Source organism: Oreochromis aureus, linkage group 6 (genome assembly GCF_013358895.1).
Source record: "Oreochromis aureus strain Israel breed Guangdong linkage group 6, ZZ_aureus, whole genome shotgun sequence".
NCBI classification, from domain to species: domain Eukaryota; kingdom Metazoa; phylum Chordata; class Actinopteri; order Cichliformes; family Cichlidae; genus Oreochromis; species Oreochromis aureus.
Genome location: NC_052947.1, coordinates 16,446,498 through 16,472,735, shown reverse-complemented (window position 1 = coordinate 16,472,735; position 26,238 = coordinate 16,446,498). Strand labels below are relative to the sequence as shown.

Here is a 26,238-nt window from a genome sequence, read left to right as displayed (position 1 = left end):
GAAACCACCCAATTGCTTTTTCTGCAAGGAAAACATGGTTGTCAACATGTCTACAGTTTGAATACGCTCTGTCAATATATTTGACCTAGAACTGACCCTTTCTGCACACCCTGTAACAAACTTAAAGCCAAAAATGAACAAGTAAAACAACAATATTCCCAGTGTGCTACTAAAATCAATGCACGTGTGCTGCTGATGCATTTCTAATCACGTATAATCTTGTTAGGGCAGATCAATAGCCGTCTCTCTGATGCAATAGCCCCCAAATGACACGGGCACACTGTGCTGTACCACAGCTATAAACTAATACTGTAAATAGCTAATTAAGTCCAGCCTGAAATGACGCAAGCCTCATTTTTTTTTTTTTTTTAAATGGTGGGACAGTGAGCAAATTGATCTTGCAGTTTATACATCAGTGTAAAACCTTACAAAATACACAGTTACTACACAAACCCATTTTCATTTAATATTTAAGGTTAAGTTTGATCTTTAAGTGAGAGTTATAAATGAGTGCTTCTGGTAAAGTGGCTTTAGAGTAAGCTGGCTAATGATGTGCAGAGATCAATGAGGTAACTCTACTGGGAGTTACAGAGACAGTGAGCTACTGGGACAATAACAGCAGAAAACTGCACGCTGGAGAAACTTAGTAACCTCCCTCTCCCCTGAGTGCAGTATGGAAAGATTGATGGCATCCATTCAACAAAGGTACTGCAAGAGAGCACTCTAGTGCAAAATATACACCGCTAATGTGCTTCAAAAACAAACAAAATCACATTTCAGTACCTGTTATTAAAAAGAAAAACCTTGAGAATTTGCATCAAGGTGAAGGTCAGACTTTTAAGTGCACTGCTTTTGCTTTTCATTTATTATCACTACATGCATGCATGCTATGCAATATTTAGCATGCATATACTCTTAATTTGATAAAACCCTAGGCCTAATTAAGAATACATTCATGACCTCTGCATCATGAATGTACTGATCATTAAAAAAAGAATCCAATTTTAATACAAACTTTTAAAGAGCAAGGTAAAATTCTTGCACAAGCATAATTATTTCATTATTTTCCAGAATTTATATTAAAAGTCACAAATTCTCCTTAACACTCAGAAGTATATTTAGTCCAAACGTGCACTGCACTTACAATACGTAGCAGCCACATCAGGGTGAAGCTCGAGGTGGAGTAGTGGGTGCCGTAATGGAACTTCGGCACCTGATCATCCTCCCAGGTCTCATATCGCTCTGAAAAGAATGCTGCCCTCTTGGGGTTAAGAGCACCGATGGGCTATAAATATAAACAAACAAAAAATAGGTCAAATATGTTAAACAGCTAAACTGAAAAATAAATAAATACGACAAAACCACATATTAGGACAAGACACGATAGATGCGTGAAAGTTAAAAAAACACAAACCAAAGGCAGGGAGGCAGTACTGAATTTTACTGTGAATACAGGGACCCCTCACTGCTGCATAATAGTTGCAAGGCGAATGAAGCTAATAACCATTGTGCTATCTCAAATGAATATTAGATGATGTTTTCCTTCAGACAGATCAATCCTTTCCCACAGAGTGCTTTTTAGAGGCTGTGAAACCGAGCCCCTGCAGCTGTAGTCTGTCAGAGAAAACTAATGTGCTCCAATGAAAGAGTGCCTACTCAGAATATCAATAGCAAGGCTGTGGGCTCCTTTAATTTTTACTTTTATTAATCTGTAACTAATACACTGGTCACCAGCCCTATTTATAGTTCAGAAAAAAATGGTTAAATTGCATTAATTTTCCATTGCTCTTCAAAAAAAAGCCAATAACCCTGTGCAGCTCGCCTATCATTTAAATACTCATTTATAGAAATCACTTTCAGGCTGGTTCAATTTTTATTAGTCTTCTGCAGGCTGTGCCTCATTCCCTCGAACCGCTCCATCATCTTGCTCCCTCACACACACACACACGCACACACACACACACACACACATACACACGCACACATACACAGCAGATCAATGGTAATGGAATGATGCCCTTTTGAGAATGGGGGCCTAGTAGGGTGTGGATCAATTGGATCTCTTTCATATCATAGGGTGCCTGTCACAGCAAGACACATCCAGGGCAGGTCTATGATATTGATCTGTGCAATGGCTACTGTTTTATGTGGGTGTGATGGTGCATGCTTGTGTACCTGTGTGTGTACTGGGAGTGATGCACACGGTCTGCAGTTATTGCCGTTTTTTTCTGTTCAATGCATGCATTTTTTTTTGTTATTTTGTAAATAGTGTTCCTGTGCGTATGTGCATTTACACAGCGAATTGCCTTGTGCCACAACACTGTGCAGATCTATGTTGACAGTGATACACTGTGGGCTTCCTCAGGGCCACTGGGGTGGGTGAGTACACACAGTGAATTATACATCACACCCATTGGCCTGATTTATAGCCCTAATAACAGTCGGCTCATTAAAAAAAGAAAAGGGAGAGGAGGCATATAAAATAAAAAAAAAAAGAAAAGACTGAAAGTGCCACAGTGACAGGGAGAGAGGGAGAATTGTGTGTGAGGGCACGTGGGGGCTGTTGGTTTGCTCGAGCCCGACATTGTTTACTGCTGTAAATTACTGTGGGGCTAGCGCTCTCAGCTTACAGTAGCTACAACAAAGCGGCAGCGATGGTGCCGTACATCAGAGCAGGGCGGCCGGCACTGCGCTGATGGAGCGCCTGCTGCTGCCCAATCACAGATTGACCCAATACGTCGTGGCAAAGAATAGCACTCTGATGAGCGCTCAGACAAATGAACCGATCACATACTTTTAACTAAAGGGTACGCTACAGAAGAAAACTGAGCCAGAGTTTTCGGTAAAGACGGGGAAAATAATGCTGGATTAGTCTTAATCTGTTCTAAATCAAGAAGGCAGCTACATATGGTGTAACAGTGACATTTTAAAGCTGCTATGGTGAGATGTATTTAAAAATATATATATTATGTATGTTATCCTGCCTAAACTCTCCTCCGTACACAAATAATCATAGGTTTGGGAACTCAAATATTTAAAAAGCAATTTTTTATATGTAGGCATACCAAGCAAAAAACACTCCCTCAAGGAACAATAAGCACCTTCCTGAGAAACTATTATAAGAACATTACCTAGTGCTACTTTGCTTTTAAAACAATAATGGGTCACAGGTGATGAAGTATAATGGCTCACTGACGATTTGAGCATCAGTAGGGCTTTGAGTCATAAATCACAAGAGCCTTTTGAAGAGAGTGTTTATGTATAATGTCCTATTTAAACAGTGAAAATGGTGTGGAGGGCCTGGGGGGATAAACATATGGGGCGAGTACGGTGAGATCAATACACCATTAGCCCATGTGTCTGTGAGCAGCATGTTATAGCACAAAGGTACACAAGATGCTCAGTAAGTCCTATTTTCTTGCTATGTAAATGCGGAGTACATAATAGATTAACAATTGTTTAAATTATTTGTTGTGCTTCATTAAAAGTACAGTAAGAGTGGATTTATTTATTTACATATTTTTGCCTTTTATGAATAGAAATAGGTGTGCCTTTGCTGTAAGGACACCTTAAACGAACACTCAAGAAGTTCAAACAGATCAAATAACAATTTTCTTTTGTAAAGTCGCCCCCAAGATTAATTTTATCATTTAAAGTGTCAAATTTAGGTTTGGTTTTGATATACAACGCATCTTTATGAAGAACAAGTGGATTTTTGTGGGGACGCATGTGACAGTATGCAGAACTGGGGTGCAAAAAGGGGTGGAGGAATAAAAAAGAGGTGTTAAAACACTTGCAGTCAGATCTAGCGAGAGCTTATCGTGACTACAATGTTATCTCGGGGGTCGGCGTTTGATGTCAGGTTGAGGTTAGAGTTTATGATAAGAAAGTCCCTGGGGTCAGAATGGCTCTGGTAGCAAGGAACATAAATTCTGTGTGGCCTCTGTTGTGCTGGGAATGATGACAGTGTGTGACACACACACACACACGTTCATAGCAATTTGGCTTCTCAATGTCACTGGAGGCTTCGCAGATGACCTGTTTCTACAAGAGACAACCACCAACGTGACATTAGAGGGGGATAAGAGAGATGTGAAGGGTGAGGAAGAAAGAGAGCACGAGAGGAAAACAGAAGGAGACAAGAAAGAAAAACAATAAAGAGCAAACAAAAGAGGGGAAAATGGGAAAGTAAGCATAGTTTTGAATGGTGCAGACACACACAGAGTGCAGAACTAACTGAAGGTCACCAAATATTAGGTTGCAAAGAAAAGAAATGGGGAGCACAAATGATTGTAGGTGCAACATTGTGTGGTGGGGGTTTGATTTGAAGGGCTGCACAGAGCTGCTTTGCCCTTTTCCAGACACCGCAGTCTGGCACGGTCCAGTAGTCATACATTAATATCGCACGCGTGTCAACAACATGAATAAAACAGATGTAATAAAGATTGGCTCTGCTCCCTCCCCTCCTTCTCGCTCTCTCTGCTTCCATTCTGTTCTTTAAAAAGAAAAAGGGTTAAAGGGATGGGAAATAATGTTGTTCTCCCTTTCTCACACTCTCGCCTCCTCTTTCTTTTGCTTTCTGATCGTCTTTCCGTTTCTCCTCCTTTTACCCAACTCTCCCATTCATTCAAGTCCCCGGGGCTGCGAGGCTTGACTGAGCACAGAGGCTGAGCTGTCCAAACTCCATGGCAGTGCAAAGGAGAAGAGAAGGAAGCAGAAATGAGCTTAGAAACCACGCGGGAAGGCTGCGTGGTTTTTGTGAGCCTGTGTGTGTATTGGTGGGGCAAATACAACTGTCACATTTCACCCTGTTGGGCAACATCAAGCAGGATAAACACAAGAATTATGCAGCTGCTTACAGTGGATAAAAACTACACTGGGAGGGATAAAAGCCGAGGACGGAGACACAGAGGAGCAGATTGAAAGTGAAAGCAGGACTGGGGAGAACCTAAGGGACAAGATGTTTGAATCTATGTGACAGGGAAGTGTGAAGGAATGAAAGTGTGAGGAGATGGTTCACTTGTGTTTCATAACTGTGGGATTTGTGCAGGACAATAGCGTTGCATCTGGATTATATTCTGCAGATATTTGTTCTTCCTTTCATTTCCAATGGTTGATGGCAATTGATGGACTTTAATGAATACTTGCCTAAAGAAACAGCAATACTAGGCTTGCTGTCCCCTAAAAAAATTAATTCATTTAAAATTGCTGCCATTACAGAATTTTCTTGCAAAACTAAACTAAATCTGCATTGTCCTTTATAACACGCAAACTGCCAGCAGGTCAAGTTGATGGTGGCTCAAAAAGTAGAGCCAGAAGGTCACCAGCTCTTCCTCTCTGTACCCAGCCAACACAGTGAACCCTAATTTCTACCCATGGATCCATCTGTGTATTAGTAACAGTCCAAATGTATACCGTCATGTTTGAACAGGACTGAGCGAAAATTATGAAGAATTTTTAGAGTGTCTTCAAGAAATGCTAAAACACATTATTACTGAAACTGGACTTCCTAGATCGTCTAATCTCACCCAAACCAATGCAGACTCTAATTTACTTACTTATCGTTTTATTCAAAGAGCGATATCTTTGCAAGAAGACTAATATGTTCCACTTTGTCTCATTAGAGGACTACCTCCACGTCTGCACCTGAACAAATGACCTCCAGCGTACCTCTAAAAAGCATTTCCTCCAACAGATCCCCTGTCCATTAACACATGCTTTCTTTTGCTTCCATGGCTGATTTATTCAGTCATTTTCCTACCAGGAGCTTGACACTCGCTCAATCTTCCCACTCTAAAACTAATCCTGAGTCCTCCCACCGCTGGACTGTTCATCCACCGACGTTAGCTGGCAAGCTAAGAGGTGTGCTCTTTTTTGTTTTTGCCTTTTTCCATCTGTGTATGTACGTGTAAAAGCGAGGGAGTTAATGGGAGTAAATAATTGCGTGACTACCGACAATTATGGGGGAGAATCCTTTAGCGATGCGAGTGTGTGTATTTATGTGCCAGGGAGCATTTCAGGGCAGGTTTCATTGTTTTAAGCCCAATCACTCGATGCCTGGAGCTACCAGGGAGTATTACTTCACTTCCTGCTGTGTTGTGGAAGGTCAAACTTGAAAGAATTCAATTAGGAAACTTTGATTTATGGCCAGAAAATGATAGCTAAGCCACAAATTAGGAGCTGCAGACTGAGAAGATGAGGGGCTTACATATGTTTTAAATGCAGCAGGTCAAGATTGCCTGAACTAGCAAAAGTCAACAACTAATCATACAGATTAGATGTAATGAATACCACTTGCAGTTTTGGGAAATTTGTCACATTGTTACTCAAATTTCATATATCTGTGAGCTGATGAAAACTGCAAATCACTGCATATAGAATCACTTCATCAACATAGATAGCATGACGCTAGTAACATTAAAAAAATACTAGTTTCAAACTGCACTATTATATCAATTCTTCTCAGACATCTGAAATATTTGGGTCATTACATGGGAAAAATGCTCTGCACATGTGCAATCAGCCACCAGTGACTAAAGAGCAGGTTCACTAAACTATGATCAATGGCAATTACAAAGCAACAAAATTGACTTTAGGGCGTTAACACACAGTTATCTGTGTGTTAACGCCCCCCCTACTTTTTCGGGGAATTAAGAAGAAAAAAGATCCATTATAGTGAAATCAGGGGAGAGGATGAGTCTCCAGGCTCTTACCTTAGACAGATCTCTAAAATTGCTGGGCAGAGTGAGGTCAAGTTCCTCTGAGTCATAGTTGGTGATGACCCATGGAAAGACTGGGTACTGGTTTAGGTCATTATAGGTACGGCCTAGAGGAAAGACAAAGCACGGGGGAGAGGGGCGACAAATATTGTTTAAAAAAGAAGTTAGCATCATGGACTGCTAAAATGTGCACAGCTCCTCTGTGTTACACCCTGCAAAAACATCACACAGGTGCTGAGCCGTGTCCTCACCAGAGATGGTGTTGAGAAACATCAGGTACTCAAAGTTGGATATTTCACGGCGCTGCCAGCGCTGAGTCATGTTGGACGCCTTGAACAGCTGCTTAGGTGTGGCCAGAGAGATGCGTCTATAAAAAGAAATGGAAAGCTCGATATTAAAATCTTTTGTAGCCGTTCAAATCACAAGAACAGCAGACTGCAAGAATAAAAAGCCCCAGGCTTTATTAGACTTTTGCAATCCAAATGTCATTTTATGAAAAATCTACTGAACTTACAGTCTTGCTAATTAAGAAGACAAATGCGCAATAAATTGGCTTGAATACACTTATTTACGTGCATGTGCACACACACACAGGAGGCCCCAAAGAATGATGTATGCTGCAGGACAAAAACGAATGACCCCCAATCCAATTAAAACAAAAGAAAATGATGAAATTAATCAATGTCACTGTGTGAGATTATGGTCATTAGGCCTTGCCAAAGAAAAGAAAAGAAAAAAAATGTGAAAACATGATTTCCCAAACACAAGTGTACTTTGACACATTTTTTATATTGTCACCAAGCAATTCTGTGCATCTTTTGAACTGCTTTAAATGACATTATAAATAGATATGGAGAAGTAAAGGGGAGAAAAGAAGGAATGCAAAACTGGAAACCGGTTGAAAACAGAGGGATTAGATTAAATTATGAACATATATTGGATTTGTGCTTTAACTTGTGCGTCTGTGTCTGTGTGTGCGTAACTCTGGACATGAAGCTAAATTGTGCTGTGCTGGCTGTATGAGCTGATGTGTACCGGGTTGCCCTGAGCAGCCGTCCTCAGGTCGAAGAGGCAAGGTGGCCGGCAAACTAGTATGATTAATGAGCCCAGCACACACATTCACCTGCCCTAACCCTGTGTGTTATACACACAAACTCTCCTACACCCACACTAACTCATTACTGGACGCACTTCCTCACTCTAACTTATCACACAGCCCTCACTGTTATGTCGCCACATGTCAAATTCTGTGATGCTCAATACCAGGAAGGTACAAAAAAATTAAAAATATCAACTTCTCAAAATACAACTCAAAAATGCCATCAGACGGGCTCTGGCACACCTCAGATTAAAAGAGCCAATCACAAATCTTTAATCTTATCCACATTTTTTTTCCCTCAAATTGAATTTTAACCATCCCCAAAGCATCTCGAAAACTCTGTCTTGCTGTGAATTTTGTGCAAGATTTGTGCAAAACCAACACCATCGGCTCCAGCAATGCGTGCACACAGAGTGGGCATGATGTGAGAGAGGGCTGGGGGAAGGTGTGTGCCCTGCAGGCTTACAAGCAAGTATTTGCTTCACTCTGGTGGAAATAAATAAATGAACTGGACTATGTTTGTGTGAAGCCAATTATATCTGGGGGGAGCGGGGTAAGGAGAGGGAGGGAGATTAGTGACCAACCCCATGTGTACATTTTTGAGAGAAACAAGAAAAAAACTATTTGAAATTTTAAAATATTTACATAACACCACCGGAGATGTTCCATAATCCTCTTCTGCTTCCCAGTTACCATTTTTTTCTCCCCATGAGATTGCAGTGCAACAGCAGCAAAACTTTTAAATACCACAAACACAACAAAGCAATCGCACACGTCTAACCTGGTCTGTGGAAGGCCAAAGTTCGTGCCCACGCCAACACGAGGAAGACTGTGAACCACCTTCTTTACCGTGGCTGCATCTGGGAAGTTGAACATAACTTCCGCTGCAGAGAGGCACAAAGCAACAAACAGTTATCAAGGATTATTTCTTAAAGATTAGAAATCACCATAATGACAACTTTTGATTGCAAACTGCACTATTAAGAAGGTGAAATGGTTAAGCATAGACAATTATGGGGGATGCCTTACTCCTGTTGGCCATGAAGACTTCCAAAGCAGTATTCTGCAGGAGGTAGCGTCTGGCATAGACGGCACGAATCTCCGAGAACAGCCATTTTCCATGAAGACCTTCTGTGTAGGCTAGAATCTGGAAGACACGAAAGAGAAACCAGAGAGATGTGGATTCCAGTTAAATAATGAAAACAGAGCAAGCAATGGAAATTAAAATCAAAAATTAAAAGAAAAGGAAAAAAGAAGAAGAGAAGGGAAGAGGGAAGGGGAACAGACCAGAGGGCCGGGTTAGTTCATTTTTCACAGTGATGGCACGACGGCTCGAAGAGCACGATTAATGTCTTATATTGATCAGCCTCAATGAAAAAGAGATTCCTTTAGCGAGAGAATGGGCGCTATTCAGCCGGACGCTGTGCAGGAAATGTTCTGTTCACTAAAAGATCATCTATTAAGTGACAGTTTGCTGTGACAAGAAGCTATTTTATGCTAAACATCTGATTACAACTGGTCTCTGCATTTCCTCGGAGGTAACTGACACGGAGGTCAGACGATATTATGTTACTAAGCTCCGAATTTAAAAATGCTTCGATGAACTGAGCTTAATCTGTCCCCATGGAGACCGCGGTGGCTGTCAGAGTGACTTGTTCTGATGGCTGTCACAGCTCCTGACAGACCCGCATGCTTAGCCCTGCCCCTGTGATTTGTCCTCATACTAATCCAGCACTTAGGTTGGCTACTAACCTACTTAGCACTGCTTTGTTAACTAGGTTTTTATTTCAACCTCTGCTTTTGGTTTCAAAGGTGCCCGCTGTGATAGGGGGCGAGCAGGGGTAAAGCAGAAAGGTAAAAGGAGCACTTCATGTTGTTAAGATATGATTTTGCAGCATCTTATTAATCAAAAGTATTCAAATTTGAGCCAGCACGCTGGGCTTAGTGTTAAGCTGAAGGAGCTCATTAAAGGCAAGGGGACAGAGAAGAGGACCAGCTGAGGCCTTCAGCTAAGGAGCGCTTCCCTCGCTGTCTCTCTGAGGAATAAGACCTGCCTGCATCACAGACTCACTTCAAAGTCTCTAGAGTTCAATTAAATGTGGATTAGTGGCCTGGAGAAGCTAGCCAGCACCGCATCCTCCTGCCTCCCATCTCTCTCACAGCAGCTTCAGATGACTATACCAGTCACAGCCAGCCTAAAGCCAAACCCATTTCCAAGACTTTTTTTTTTCTTAATTTTCATTTTACATTGTAACACAATATTAGCTCTTAATTTCAATAACATCTTGATGCAAAAATGTGAATTTTATAAAGAAAGGATTTTCATCCTTTTCTCCATTTACAAACGTGACAATACGTCGATCATGTCAAAACACTGCAGAAGGAAGGACATTTTTTTTCTGTTCTTCCATCAGAGCAGAAAAGAGATTCCAGTCTTCAGGTGTTTAATAAGTGAAAGCTTGAAGTATAACCATTCACAACTAAAGAGTGGTTTTACATAGATGCCCAGTGCTAAACTAATGAAGCTGCCAACTCTCAGCTGATAGAAAGATATGACACAAGTGAAGGCACCCAGATATATATCACTGGACTGATGGATCTCCTGGAATATTGTAAACAGCATGCTGCTCTCCAAGATCATCATCCCGATCAGCAGCGCCCTCTCCCTTGCAGATGAAAAAGCAGAGTGTGTGACAACGAGTATGACGAACTATCTGTGTCGTAATGCTCGAGCTGTTCTGACCACATCTGGACAAATTACATTGGTGTGGAGGTTATTGTCCATGCTGGAGTTATGGGTGCATCAGCTTCCTCTGTGATATATAGTAGTGGAAGAACTAGATCGGTCAGCTTTAAAGAGACGGGAATGCTACAGTTACAGAACAAGGGAAAGTAATCGAGATTTCAGACTATTACAGTCTTTACAATTTAATTACACCATCTCTGGTTTACCATCTACTGAATGCCTGGTTTTAAAGTGATAATATTAATAATGAAACAATATATTATTATTGCGGCAGCATCACATTGATCAGGAGCTTCCACATCGTTGACAGATGCAGTTTCATTGAGGTTTCATTTCAAGTGGAACGATATCCACGGGCACAGGTTTGGAGCGCTCCGAGATCAATTTCACAGCGTCACGCGAGAGGACACAGCCAAACAGAAAACAAAAGAACCGGTCCTGATTGCATTGCCTTCTCTCAATCTCTCCCTCTTCCTCGTTCAACCTGTTTGTGCAGCGGGCTGCGGCTCATTTCTGAAGCACTGTCGTTTGTCTTTGTCAGATGCCCAAAAGACTGCGGAATGAAGAGGGACACATGAAGAGGGGTCGGGTGACTGTGGCTATGGTGTGTAACCACACACACACACACACACGCACAAAAGCTGTCACTACTGAATCTCACAGAGTCTGTGCCATCCTCTCCACCACCACTCGCATCCACCCCTCTTACCAACCAGAGCATCTTTAGAAACACCGGTAAAGTCAAACACAGGGATGCTTATGGATCTAATTGAAACTGTACTGGATTAAAGAAGAGTTAAGAGAGCAGAGGAGCAACTATCAGCAACGTGGTTCAAGATAGATGAGGCTCTCAGCTGCCTTTGCAGTCGGGCCGGCTGAGTGCGTGTGTGTTGTTGGGCTGATAAGACCCTAGAGTTGAAGAGGAGAGAAGCCACTGCCAGCAACCAACGAGCCTTATTTGTCATAACGTGGAAAAATACGAATAAAATATCATTTGAATATCAATTGTGGTGTTTTAGGAAATAAAGGTTTCAGAATTGCACATAAACAGTGTTTGATGAGTGGCGTAAGCATATTTGCATGTTCGGTTTAATCTACTATACATCCTCGAAGGGGAAAAAAGAGGTGATTGAAGTTCAATTTGTTGCCTCTTATTAAGTATTTCCACATGGGTGCCTCAGTTAAAGGATAATGGATGAGGGATTTATTATTACCTTTTGGTCAAATGAAGTGGTGTGGGAGATAAGGTGATGAAATTAATGAGCGGGAGGAAGAGAGGTGATCCATCAACATCAAAACGCAGACGAGGGACAAGCAATACTGCAAGAACTTGATAGAATTCATAAAAAATGAAGAAAAAATATGCATGCAAACAATGGACTGAGGCTACAGATTCCTCAGATGTCTTAAAAAGACTTCCAAGTCCCATGCTGTTTGTGCCTGTTTCCACTTGACTGACCACAGAATCAAGCAATCTGCAATAAACAGTTTCAGTGAACCGAGTCGCTTGGAGCGGGTTGTTTTTTTTTTTACTGCTGCATCAAATAAGAAAGAAAATGAAGAGAAACATAAATCGACATTTGATGGCTATTCAATACTCGTAGTATTTCTGCGTATGCACCTTGTAAGTTCAGTTATATTCCCCTCTACTCTGTTCTTTACCCATATTCTGGTTCACCTCCTCCCTGTTCGCTTTAACCCCCGCCCCCTCTGACCAACACACACACACCTTTCTCTGTTCCACACTGGTAAACGAGGCCGTGTCACCCCCCATCAGTAAATGAGTTCATCGGACTAACGAGCAAGCAAAGGGCCCCGACACACTAACAAGGGTCTGTTGGCTGCCTGTGCCTCTGGACCAATCAGGACCCTCATCAGCGTTGACACAAAGCCTCCCCGAGCCCTCTGGAGCCAATTAAGACAGATTTTGCTTTTGAGATTGAGTGATAGCAAAAAAAAAAAAAAAAAAAAAAAAAGATAGAGGAAGGGAGACTGATGGACCGAAAGTACCACGATGGAAAAAGAAAGAGCCACACAGATCTACACAGTTTGAGTGTAAGGCTTCACAAAAACATGCACAAGCTTTAGTCGTGACTCACTGCAGGTTAAAACTGTGTGTGGTTTTTTGGGGGGGTTTTTGGCGAGTAGGTGTTTGGAGGTTGCATTTGGAATAAAGTAGGCAAAGCTTTTAAGAGGAAAGCAATGCTCAACACAGGAACGCTCGATCATGTGACCTTAAGAAAGAGCAGCCACATGACTCCTCTTTCACACTCCAGCAGTTGTCCTCAAGCCTTTGTGGCTTTGAAAGCGAGTGCTTTAACAAAATGGCAAAAACATGACACTACCTCGACTTATCCATGTTCTCCACAGAATTTAAGAGAAAGTGCGTCTGGATATGCAAATAAAAATATAAAAATATAAATGTGGAACACTTAGCTACTGAAGTAATCAATAGTGAGTTTAACAAAATTGATATTTCTTTGGTAAAGCCCGCTAAATTAATAGTATTTTTTATTGATTTCTCTTCTGTTCTTTATATTTACCACAGAGGAGGGAGTGGTATCAATCTTCCCATCCAACTCTAAGCAAGTTAAGAGTATTTTCCACATTTTTTCCACAAACTTAACAGGTATATTTAAAATGTAGCAAATATATTATCCATTAAACCTAGAGAGACTCTAAAAGAAAGAGTGATATGAAAGGCAGTGTTGAATATTAGACATCCTGTCATCATGCTTCAGGACAGGTAGCCCAAAACGAACTGGTAATCCCAGTTGTTCTACAGCTGTGTAACTAGTGTAATGTGTAATCACTGGTCACACATAAAGCTCTATTTGCCTTGAGGGGAGTAAAACAAACTACAAGGTCAGAAAAAAAATAAACACAGCTAAGAAGCTGTGCTGGAAAGTGAGAACTGAAGCAAAATAAACAGGCCCAGCTTGCAGCATGTGTAGGGTTATGAAGCCTAAAGACTCAAAGTATTCAACTCCAAACGTCACCCAGCAAGAGTTTGTGCTCCCTGAAAGAAAGTCCCCTTTGAAAGGATCTTTGGGGCCACTTAATCCTTATTAGGCTAAATTCAGACTAACTCCCCCCTTTTTTCAGCCCTTTTCACTGTTTGCTAACAGGTTAGCCTTTTTTCTGTCTTCGCCTGCTTGGCCTTTTTGAAGTGGGAGACAAAAAAAGTCTTGTGTAGATTTAGGGAAATGCTACAGTGGTCTTAGGGTTAATTGGTGGTGAATTGAAGACTTCAGTGCATTAAATCATTAAAAATTGGGCATAAGCTATGAGGACGAAAGCCTTAGAAGTGCCCCAACATATAATAAGATACCAAAGTGGTATTAATTATCACTTATGATGGCAGTAGCAGGTATATACATAAAACAAGCCCCAACAGAAACTATAAGTCAAAGCCTTAGTAAATGACAGATAAAGCTTTTAACGCCAGAGTGCTAAGGATTTTAGTAAATTACAGTTTTCCTTTAAGAATGGCAAAGAACATAAAATGGGAATTTTATGCTGATATATTCAACATCAGTGCTTCCTTTTCACTCCATCGCAGGCTGGAGTGAGGCCACAAAGAGCTCAAAAGTGATGGGTAACAAAGGATGGATAAGTGAAGAGAAAAGGGCTGTGAAACTGCAGATATCCACAAACTGACAATATTCTCCTTTGCTGAAAATTCATAGTTGAATTCAATGTCTGTCATGATAATGCAGTTCGAAGCAAATGACTCAACAGTGCAAAAAAAAGATATAGCATTGTTTATATTTTGCAGGTGCAACAAATACAGAATATCTAGAACATGTTATGAAAAAGTCAAAGAGAATTAAGATAATTTACTAGAACTGTGTAACAAAGAAGTTCATATAGAATGCACACCTAGCACTGTGGCTAAATGTAAGGCCTTTGTGATATTGCTGAGCACCTGTTGACATGGACGGGACATGAAAGAGCTTCTATACATTCCTGGATTTGTCAAGCGCATCAGTAAATGCTAGCACATCAGGAAAAGCTGGAAAAGAATGTATACGCTTTTCACTGACACTCGGAAAAATCAGGGAGACAGCCCGGAGCCTCCGCTAAAGCACAGGAGCTCTTTAGGACTAAATGCTGCTGGCCCTCTGCTCTCCTATAAGCTGCCATAGCAAACATCAGACAGGTTAAGATCACCGACCGGCTCCTATCGCATTCTCCCCGCTTTCCTTCAGTCTCCCATTTTGCCATTTACTGAAGGATAGGCTTTTTTGGGGGTATGTGTGAGGCTTTGCTGAATAAATTCTTCTCTAATCCAGCTATTGTCAGCAGCTTAAGTGGGTGTAGGGTGAAAAGTACACCCCTCTTGGGGAATTTAGGGTGGGTTGTCCGAAAGGAAAGATGAAGAAGAGAAAAGGCCTTTTTAGTGGAGAAAAAAAAAATGTTGTGGAGAGTTAAAATATTTGTACGTGACTCAATTGGTGCTCCAAATTTATCAGCGACAAGCACTTTCAGCTACACTTGGAATGACGGAAACTGAATCAACAACAGTTTTCAGTTCCGTGTGCACACGGGGTGTTATCCCATTGCTGACTCAGAACACAGGGCATTAGACGCTAGTTTTAATACTGAAACTTGACTGTTCTAAGCCAACGTTTAAGCTAAAGTTTCTTCTTTGCATATCGAGCTCACAGGGTATCATAAGCTTCAATTATGAATAATACTCTGATAAGCATAAAAAGCCATTTCTGATCTGATCTGCATGCAGCGTGTTAATGGGCAGGTAGAGTAGAGCTAGGTCTGCAAGAGAACTGCTGAAAATGCATGTTAGCTTCATCTGCAAATAATACACATATGAGCAGTAGCGTTAAACAAAGTTGTGACCAGCAAAATAGCAACAAAGAGCAGAAAAAAACCCCAAAGTATAAGCGTTGCACAAACAAACTGACCCACCAATCTACAAATATTAAGTCTTGGTCTTTGAAAGGCAAAATAAATGATTTTATACAGAAGTTTCATACGGACAAGCTGAATTTTAAGTTCTCAGCTTTTTATTCTACCATGGAGGCTGAAAAACAACCGAGATTGCTGGTGTGAAACCAATCTAACATGAACCACTAAAAAAAAAAATCAAAGATCTGTGGTGTAAAAAAAAAAACATGATTATTGATGAAGACGTTAAGTTAAAACTAAATCTGATTCACGATTACGGTTTGATTTTATTCAAGACCGTCTGTGTATTAAAATTGTTTTGTATTGTTGTTATATTATATTCCACAAATCCACTTTACTCTTCCACTAGAAAAGGAGTCTTGGATGAGTAAGTAATCTCCAGAGCGTCCTCTGGTTGTGCCGTTTAAACCACACTGAATGGGTCATTAACCATGATGACAATGGAAGTACGAGAATTTAACATCCTGCTCTCTGGCACACAAGATGTCTTTACACAGATTGTGCATCAGTGTTATGAGGTTGCACATACAAAGCAACCTGTTCTTGACTTTTTCGGAAATTAAAAACATGCGTTATGTTGATGTCAAGCAATTTTACCTTTGCATTTGTAAGGAAACCAAAAAAATGGAGACTTAACATAAATAGCTACTTGGCTTCTACAATCCATGGGTCTCGTTTTAACTTTTGATATGCAGCAGAGAGCTTTCTGACAAACCAAGAGCACATTTACAATTCCAATTTCCAATAAGCATGGCTGGACATCGATCTTTCAATCAAAGCCGCGTGCCTCTCTGACCTCAACTGAATAGCAGAGGCTCGTGAGAACAGCAGGTACACAGGTGCTGATTGTAATATCAGTAGCCTACCAGGCAGACTGGCATCCATAAACAGGCCTATCCATCAGGCTGGTGCGTTGCCTTTGACATGTGTGTCAGAGGCAGACGAAGGGAATAAATGATGGAGAGAGGGGATCAATCAAAGGAGGGGAGGGGGAGGCACCTGCCCCCTGACTGGTCCAGTCAAGCCCAGAGATGGAGCATGATGGAGGGGCTAGGCTCAGGTGCAAAAAAGGGGGGCAGCTCTTTGTCTGGAGATGCTTGGTTAAGTGTGAGCCAGGTCAAAATGGCCACAGTGGTCTGCGGATGTGTTAAGGTCCAAAGTCAGGTCACAAACAGAGAGAGGCTGAGCGTGTTTGTGAAGAAAAGGGGGTTGTTTAGAGCGTGTGCCTGTGTGTGTGCCTGTGTGTGTGTGTGTGTGTGTGTGTGTGTGTGTGTGTGTGTGTGTGTGTGTGTGTGTGTGCCTGTGTGTGTGTGTGTGTGTGTGTGGAGGAGACATTAGTCATCATTATGTGGTGAGATGAGACTGTCTAATGGTTCTTTACGTGATTACCTATGTGGCAATCGTCTTTCCCTGACCTGTCCTACCTGGTTACCATTTGCTGCACAGATGCATCATCGGCCTGTTTTTTTACAGGAGTCACGGTTTACATTGCATTGCAAGGGTTACAACAAAAACACAAATATGCTATAACTGTACAAAACAAATTCAAGAAGCAAGCTGAATAATAAATTATTATTATGTGTAATATACCTGGATGTTTTAATTGGATTATAACACTGGTAGAAAAACGTTGCAAACAAGACTACAAATCTAGGAGCCACACAAGCTGCCCTGAAGATGTTTTTTAGCAAAGTAGTGTTTAATTCTAATGTAAACATGCTAAAAACTATCATTTTAGTATGATGAGCATTATAATAAGCGTAAATTAGCAATGAATGCTACTCTCACTACTCTCAAACTGGCGTTTTGGACAGATTTTAGAGAGAAAGGGAAGCACACATTCTGATTGTGGCTCCAAGATTTCAAGTGTGGTTTCAAGTGCATTTTACCTGTCAACCTCAGAAAACACCAGCAAATAGAAAAACGCTGCAAGAGCACAGAAAACACAGCAGAAGCTAAATAAAACAATGAAAAAAAAAAATCTCTTAAGACTTAAAACTTTAAGTTATAAATATAACATGAAAAAAAAAAAATCAAAGAAACACCACTGGCAGGTTGGGTGTGGTATCGTGGATATTGACACCGAATTTTATTATCACCCATGTGACTTAGAGGACGTCAGTCTCGTGTTGACACTAAAGGAAAGTCGACGCATCACCAAAGTCATGAGGTTTAAACCTGATATGAATGTTTGTAAAATAAACGACACAAAAACCCGAGGAGATATTTCAGTCTGGACCAGTGTTGGGCCAACGGTAAAATCAATACACCTAATAAAAGAAATACATAATCAGATAATGGCCGAAATCTCAAAGATGTCTAATGATAATTGCAGGTTTAATATATGCAAAGGGTCAGATTCTGAATGAAGGGTCGATATCGCGATATGTCTACTGAAGACTTCAAGTTCATTAATCATCAGTGACATAGCCTTATTCAGCTGGATGTGAGGGACTGTACACAACAGTCCATGTGGTCCATGCACTCTGAGCGAGCAACACAGATATCCAGATAATCAACTGTAAAACAGGGTGCTTCACCTCCTACTGGGCAAACAGAAATACACTTCAGAAACCTTAATTTGGTGTTATCTCCTGTAGTTGGCTTAAATAATTCCAGATTGCCCGCATGTGTTTTTTTTGTTGACAAGTTCCCAAATCTGTGCGGTAACTTGACTTAAGTTGAGCATTTAGATTATTGGATTTCCCGATGACTGGATGATCCAAAGTGGGCTGGGAAGAAGGAGCATGAAGCTTGACAGTAAGCTGGCCGTGGATGTTGGGAATTTAAAGACAGAGAAAATCATTTCACGCTTGTGAAATCTGTCTTTGTTAAGGAAACACTTCATGCCTTCCACCTACTGTAATTACTGCACCTGAGAACCGGGCAGAATGCGAAAGAGTGAAGGAAAGTGAAGGACTAGAAAGAGAAAGAAGGTCAGCCTAACCCTTCGCTCTACTAGTCGTTGCCATAGTGTGGCTGAGCGATTTATTGACCATCTCAGGATGTGCTCCAACCAATAGAGTGGAACAGTATGAAGGAGAGACGGTGAGAGGCCAGTATGAATGAGTGAGAGGATCTGTTTCCTTGGACTCATTGATAATGACATACCTGCTTGGGCTGTCCGTTAGTCCTATAGCACACACTACTTAGGCTCTAACTGGAAAATCAATAGGCTCCTCTCTCAGAGACCTCTGGCTGCCATGGCTCTTTGTGATTGGCAGCTCCAGCCGAAGGTCGTCCCTGGCGACCACGAGGGTTTGGTGGAGCAAGCAGCAGGAGGGTGGAGGGGGGTGATCCCCGCAGTCTGACACTTTGGGAGAGCTTAACGATATGGGACTGGTTGCCACATAACACACCAGGGTGGTTTTCCTTGACTGAATGGTCATTCATTCAGCTGCTTGAACCAACCCTGGGTAGCCGTCACCACCCCGCTAATTAGAGTTACCAATGTCTTCTCAGTGGGGATTTTTTTATTGCGTACTGCAAGGCTGGACACTGACCTTTAGGACAAAACTATTGACATTCTTTCAAATGTTTTCCATCTGTGGTTTTTTTTTTCTTTTGGAAGAAATATTTTGGAGAATTTGTGAATGCGCACAAAATTTTAGGGGTTTTTCTTGTAGCAGTTTGCGTACAGATAAACTGATGACTTCATATGAGGCATATAAACCAAATTAATTCGAGTGAAGGTATTTTGATGTTGAATAATGTGCAACAGTTTGATCCCTCGCTGGATCAGAAAGATTTACAATCGTTTACATGTCTGCCATCAATTTCTTTACAAATGCTGTGTCACAGTTCTGATTTCGTAAATATACCAAGTCACAGTACACAAGTTGATAACCATCCTCAATCTGTAAAAAAAATCTCATCTTCAAGCACTTTAATGATGGCTGGAAAGCATAAACATATTTCAAAAGATTAATTTCCGCTTTTTAATCTGCAGCTGCAGCTCTTGCAACGCCCCCTTCAGTATTTTCACCCTTTACTTTATTCAGCTGTTAACACTGCAAAGTCCAAACAGTACGATAGCATGGAGCACGCTCAAACTGCACTAGGAAGGGTTACAAACGCCATCCAATCAAGCTTTTGCAGATATTCCCTTTAACCAATCAGCTGGGGGGGCAGAGCGGATTTCACTTCCTCATACATGCGATATTAGCAGTCTCCAGGAGAGGCTCTGCAACAATAACTCTGCATGCAATATTGATGGCTGGTGTCTAAACGCAGAGAGGGTGCTGTTAAACACACACATACACAGGCAAACGCACATCTGCTCTGCTCCGTGACTTCATCAGTTCTGCTATCTGCCGAGCAGATGCAGAGGCCTGCCAGGCAATTAGATGCCTGCGATGATTTTCTTTGAGCTCTCTATGGAGCTAGCAGCTGGCTCCATATGGGTACGGGAGACGGCAACAAAACGTGTGAACAAGAACATCAAAATTTACTCTCTCGGTTCACCCGTGTGCGGATGTTACTCATGTGCAGTCTGTGTGTGTGTGTGTGTGTGTGTGTGTGTGTGTGTGTGTGTGTGTGTGTGTGTGTGTGTGTGTGTTGGTAGGCAATGAGTCACTTTCCCTGGACCTATCATGTTTCCAGAGAAATAAAGAGAGGAGAAAAAAGAGAATTATCTAAAACTGGCAGCAGTGCTACTATACCCCTCACTTCAAAGTACAAAGCAAGAAAGAGGATCAGTGTTAATGGGTGCAACTCGACTCTCAGTTTACTTTACTACTGATTATTGAGACTAACTATTAAACAAGTAGATGAACCAAATAACCAAATTATCACAGTCCCACCCAACTCCCACCTGATAAGGAACCAAATGTATCTTTGAGGCTTTGATACCAATTGTAAACTAAGGTATACAAATATTGTAGTTTATGCAATCTGGAAAGAAGGGCAATAATTGTGTGAAAATGACAAACTCAAAGCAAGAACAGAGAGGGGGGGGAGCGTGTTATTGTCTAGTTACTCATCAGCTGGAAGATATTCGTGCAGTCAGTTTTGCGCTTACGAGGGGATGGCTGTGGAGTCGCGCAGGCTTGGATCAAAGAGCTCTTTGACGGGATCTTCTCTACACTCAGAAATGAGAAAACCTTCCAGGAACGCTGAATGTTTTCCAGAGATGTACAGAAGAACGTATGAGTGACTGAGTGAGGTAAATGAGGCACAAACAGTTGGCATTTGCCGTTCATATATATATATAACAGTATGTATGAAAGAAACTATGAGGAGTGTTAAAAAAGCAGAGAAAATGCTAAAATCTCTGCTCCAACATGCGCTGACTGAGTTTCTGTTTTCCAAACTTCGATGGACATGTAGCAAGCTGAAATATAATGACGCTCCTATTCTGACATATGGCTGACCTTTGCACTTTGGCTGAAAAAACGATTTTATTAATCCGACACGAGGTATCCATTCTATAATAAAAATGAACACTGCGGCTCAGGAACGCGTGGTGTGATAAGTGGGCCCGAAAAGATCCCTAGTGTCTATATAAAACTGTGCATTTGTGTCACCGTATGTTTCATTAAACCAGGCTTAGCATCTCCTTCATAATATTTGGACACTTGCTCTCCAAGTAGGGCCGATTAATCTCTCCGGAGCTGCGAGCTTGATAATAAACAGTCATCCTGAAATCACACAGCCAGACATTTTTTCTCACTTATTTCATCTTTTACTAAATTCCAAAGCCACATTAGGATAAAGGCCGCTTGAGGGAAGACCTGGCGAATATCAGTTTAGTATTTTTATCATCAGTATTTCACAATAAATCTATGTTTGGAAGCCAAAATCAAATGTCACGACGCACCAGCAACACTTCCCCTTGAATGTTTTCTTGGTGAGGAAAGTTAATCCGACACTAAAACTCTGTGCTATTATCTATGGGGGTGGGGGGTGGGGGGGTCCTGCTAGGTTATTATTAATAAAGATAAAAACTCACTCATAGAATTTAATGAAATTAAATGTAGTTTTTTTTTTTTAGCACTTATTGCTACACCTACATGAAGCAAAATGTGCTGTTTGCACAGGAGTGAGGCAAAAGCAGTATATTAAACGTGTGTGTGTGTGTGTGTGTGTGTGTGTGTGTGTGTGTGTTTTTAAACACATCTAGTTTGAGCTCAAATACTAAAAAGGTCTAAAACTTCTTTTACAATATAGTTAATAAATTACACATCATGACTAACTTCACACTTCTCAAAATTATCACCACTAGTGGAAAACGCAACATGATAAAGTCCAGAAAATGTGGCAACTGTGAAGGTTGGCTCATTAATCTGAGCCTTTTCTGAAATGTTTATGGCTTATTTCAGTATCTTTTGCATAGTTTGGCCACTTCATATCAGCGGATGGCTCCTGGGAATCATTAATGAAGCAATATTCTGCCTTATCTATAATTTAGTAACAAGTGTCAAAAGTTTTCTTTATTTTTCTTCTTTTTGTTTTTTACATTTCATTTGCAGGAAGCTTGGAGCAAACTCCATATTCACTCTTTGAACAAAAATCCAGCAACCTTGTTTTCTCTGCAGCCTTCAGGTTGTCTCACGACAGATTCTCTGTTCATCGGTGGCAGCCACAGCAGAAGGCCTATTTGCCTCCTACCAACATTCACTCCCAGAAATACCTTCGACGTGAAGCTTCAAAGACGATACCTGATCGCTGCTTATTATTGATTTTATCTGAAGAAAACGAGGTCACAATAATCGACAGCGTCTTTAAAAATTCTAGGCCTAATCGGAGGAGCTTTGGTCAAAATATATATTTTCATAAAATGAATCCAAGTATTTAAACTAATTTTTAAAAGACCTGAAAGTCTCATCAAATGTTTCATTAAAATCAAATTTAAGACGCACTATTATCGCAATGTCGTTCTCTGGACGGGATAGAAAAGGACTAAATATTACATGAGGCTTAAACATACCCTCACACCCCAGCCTCTCGTCTGTGAGAGGATGTAATGGCTTCTTTAGTTCTCCAACATGCGGTGACAAAGGGACGTCTACGCAAAGACCTCTGGTTAAATTATTCAGTATATGGTCAGGGTTCACGGCGATCAAGCCACGGGCGGTGTGTGAGTGTGTGTGAGGGAAGACGCGCGCGCGCACACACACACACACACGCTGAATAAGTTATTTAACTAGACACAATGTTGTGTACTGACTATGTAAAAGATGCCAAACCAATCCCAAAAATGCATTACTGGATTAGTTAAACAGCTCATCAGGTTTAGGAAAAGTCGTTGGGGCCGATCGTTTTGGTTTCGTTCACGTCACTAAAGAGCTTCAGAGGGGAAGCTGCAGGTGCATTCGACACATTTATCCCAGCAAACAGTACACCGACAAAACGATGTCGATCGGACATTAATCAGCAAGAAGAAAAACATATACATAATAATAGTTTATAAAAGAAAATGACCCATGGATGTGATATAAAAAAAATCGATTTTCACAAGTAAGGAGAATTGGGTCTGATTTCAAATGAAGGGGGAATAAAAGAATTTTCACTTTTATTTCACAAAATAATACCAGCAGATCATACCTGGTGTTAGGTGTCTAATTCAAAACATGGAGAATACTCCCAAAATCCGCAAAACCCCGAGCATAAAAAAAGTAAGTCAGCGATGATCAAGAGAGTTTTTTATGAAGAAAGTGGCGCAAAAGCCAAAAGCCTATAGACGTTGCGATTACTGAGCCTTGGAAGTCGGAGTGAGATTTTTATTTTTATTTTTTTAAGATAAAGAAAGAAACTTGTTAAATTAAAAACTAGAAGAAATAGCGAGACATGTATCTGCAGAATGCAAGCAGCTGTTAAGTTAAAGATTCAAAATCTCAGTCCTCAAAATGCAGGAGAAGCTGCGCGTAAAGGAGCGGCACTGGTCGTGGAAAAAAAATGTTTTACTGTCGGCGCGGAGAGTTTACACCGGCATATGAAGTATAAACCCTAAAGGTTTGTGTTTTCCTGTGTCGACTTGGGGAGCGCTGGACTGCATGCACCGTGTGCCCAGATGCTGTCGAAGCGAACTGGAGCTCTCCTGCAGGACCGTCTGCCTCTGGCAGCTCTGATTGGCTGCTTGCACTGACAGCTCTGCACATGATTGCAGGAGGAGAAGCCCGACCCCCTTCACTCTTCTAAAGGAACCATTCATAAAGTACACAAATCCAGCTCAAAGCTGAGTGTGGACGAAAAGTGAGCGGGGGCACAGAGGAGAGAATAAGAGCAAGAAGAGATGAGTGGTCATACGCGGCGTTTTAGCCTTTAGCGTCTACAGTCCGGGAAACGGATGGTGACCCACAACCTGAATATGAATCTTCTTAGCTGTGCTGGAAGTGCTCATGTCTTGGACTGATATTTAGTAAGCTATTACGTTGCATCCCTATCCGTTTCCTCCTCCTCACACTGACGTCCATCCGCTGCAAAAGCAAGGAGGAAAAAAAAAAACTTTGATTACACATTTTTCCTGCACGGTGAGCGTTTGCCTCTGGCTTTACCGGTAAGCATTGGATCCGTCAAATTACTGCGACTCTCCGGTGTACAGCCCGGACCTCTGCCCGAACATGATTGCGACGCAGGCAAAGCTGGTTTACCAGCTTAACAAATATTACAACGACAGATGCCAAGCTCGCAAAGCGGCCATTGCGAAGACTATAAGGGAGGTTTGTAAAGTGGTGTCCGATGTCCTGAAAGAGGTGGAAGTGCAGGAGCCCCGCTTCATCAGCTCCCTCAGTGAGATAGATGCGCGCTACGAGGGGATGGAGGTCATCTCCCCCAATGAGTTTGAGGTGGTGCTTTACCTTAACCAGATGGGGGTGTTCAACTTTGTGGATGACGGCTCCTTGCCCGGCTGCGCGGTGCTGAAGCTGAGCGATGGCCGCAAAAGGAGCATGTCGCTGTGGGTCGAGTTCATCACAGCCTCGGGCTACCTATCAGCCAGAAAGATCCGCTCAAGATTTCAGACTCTGGTGGCACAGGCCGTGGATAAATGCAGCTACCGTGACGTGGTAAAGATGGTCGCCGACACCAGCGAGGTCAAACTACGGATCAGGGAGAGGTACGTGGTGCAAATCACCCCCGCATTCAAGTGCACTGGGATTTGGCCTAGAAGTGCAGCTCAGTGGCCCATGCCCCACATCCCCTGGCCCGGCCCTAACCGGGTGGCAGAAGTGAAAGCCGAGGGCTTTAACCTGCTCTCCAAAGAGTGCTACTCGTTAACGGGGAAGCAGAGCTCCGCAGAGAGCGACGCCTGGGTTCTCCAGTTCAGCGAGGCCGAGAACAGGCTGCTAATGGGAGGCTGCAGGAAGAAGTGTCTGTCCATCCTCAAGACTCTGAGGGACCGTCACCTGGAGCTGCCTGGACAGCCCCTCAACAACTACCACATGAAGACCCTGCTGCTGTACGAGTGCGAGAAACACCCGAGAGAGACCGACTGGGACGAGTCTTGCCTCGGAGACCGACTCAATGGTATCCTGCTGCAACTCATATCCTGTCTGCAATGCCGCAGATGTCCCCACTACTTCTTGCCAAACTTGGACTTGTTTCAGGGAAAGCCTCACTCAGCCCTGGAGGTTGCTGCTAAGCAGACATGGAGACTAGCGAGGGAAATCCTCACCAACGCTAAAAGTTTGGACAAATTATAAACTGGTTGTCAAGACTGCGGCGAAGGACATTTTTGGGATAAAATTCAAAGACTATTCTTCAACCGAGTCTCCAAGAAATGTGAAAAGAAAATCAGCAAGAAAATAATGAAGCGAACAAACAAAACCCCCACTTTTTTTTTTTATAATAAATGGAGCAATTGGGCCCCTGCCGAGAGAAAGTGAAGGTACATTTTCAAATAAATGTAATAAATTTTAGTTGTCTTCTTTAAATGTTTTCACAAAGTGAAGAAACTTTTATTTAAATATATGCACAAAAATCGTTAAGTGAAAGAAGAAAATGTAGCGTGCCAAGTTCATTTTTTTCCATTATGTGACTTAAAGAAGAAATGTTAATAAAATGTTGCAAATTAAATTACAACTTGGCCTCATGTTTGGACGTCTTTGGACAGCTGAGATGGCAAATTTGTAAATCTGTTTCACTTTAGCTTTAAAAAAATTACAGGACAAAATGTAAGTTGATGAAACACAGGCAGAAAAAAAGATTAATATGATTTAGCAATTTTTTATTTTTTTTTTTTGTTTTTTTAAAAAAGGCCCATTTTAGGCCATAAGTTATTGTAAGAGTGCCAAGCTCAACGGGATTGGATTTTTTTTTTTTTGGTTGTTGTTTTTTAAATGAATGTAAATCCACACTCTGGTGTTCATGTGTAGGCCTGGGAGCATCTGTGCTCTGTTTGAACAGTGGTACAAGCAAAGGGCCTACAGCAGAGTGAGAAAAAAAATCTAGTAATGAACTGATTTTACTATTTGAAACCTTTATTGCCACATTTACTTATATTCATTCTGATATAAAACACCACCCAACTAAACGTGGATTTTATTAAAGTAACACTTAAATAAATATGATAATTTTACAGTGTTAGCCAACACCCACCACACACTGACAACAAACCACCACCTGTAGGTCAGCACTCCTTTTACTGACCAATATTACTAAAACAAATTTAAATCATTTTTATTTTCAAATCAGAGCATAATTTAATCCAATTTCAACTTTTGTGTTTTTCTTATAGTGATGAAACAAATGCTGCACACTTACATGATACAATTGCTAAATTAGCTGTTATAACAATGTTCTACCAA

General features: G+C 41.5%; 2 protein-coding genes across 8 annotated transcripts in view; one reads left to right on the top strand and one right to left on the bottom strand.

Moving 5' to 3' along the window:
• lrba (LPS responsive beige-like anchor protein) overlaps nt 1-26,238 on the bottom strand; it is a 173,125-nt gene that overhangs the window by 38,849 nt on the left and 108,038 nt on the right. For all 7 annotated transcript variants that reach the window (XM_039612938.1, XM_039612940.1, XM_039612941.1 and 4 more), the window contains 5 exons: nt 8,848-8,965; nt 8,600-8,702; nt 6,971-7,086; nt 6,714-6,826; nt 1,145-1,285 (listed from right to left, as the gene is read on the bottom strand). In XM_039612938.1, the coding sequence (XP_039468872.1) occupies nt 1,145-1,285; nt 6,714-6,826; nt 6,971-7,086; nt 8,600-8,702; nt 8,848-8,965 (591 nt within the window). The remainder of the gene's footprint in view (nt 1-1,144; nt 1,286-6,713; nt 6,827-6,970; nt 7,087-8,599; nt 8,703-8,847; nt 8,966-26,238) is intronic.
• Nucleotides 23,642-25,629, top strand: mab21l2 (mab-21-like 2). The gene has a single exon (XM_031752320.2). The coding sequence runs from the start codon at nt 24,055-24,057 to the stop codon at nt 25,132-25,134; it is 1,080 nt and encodes a 359-aa protein (XP_031608180.1). The 5' UTR covers nt 23,642-24,054; the 3' UTR covers nt 25,135-25,629.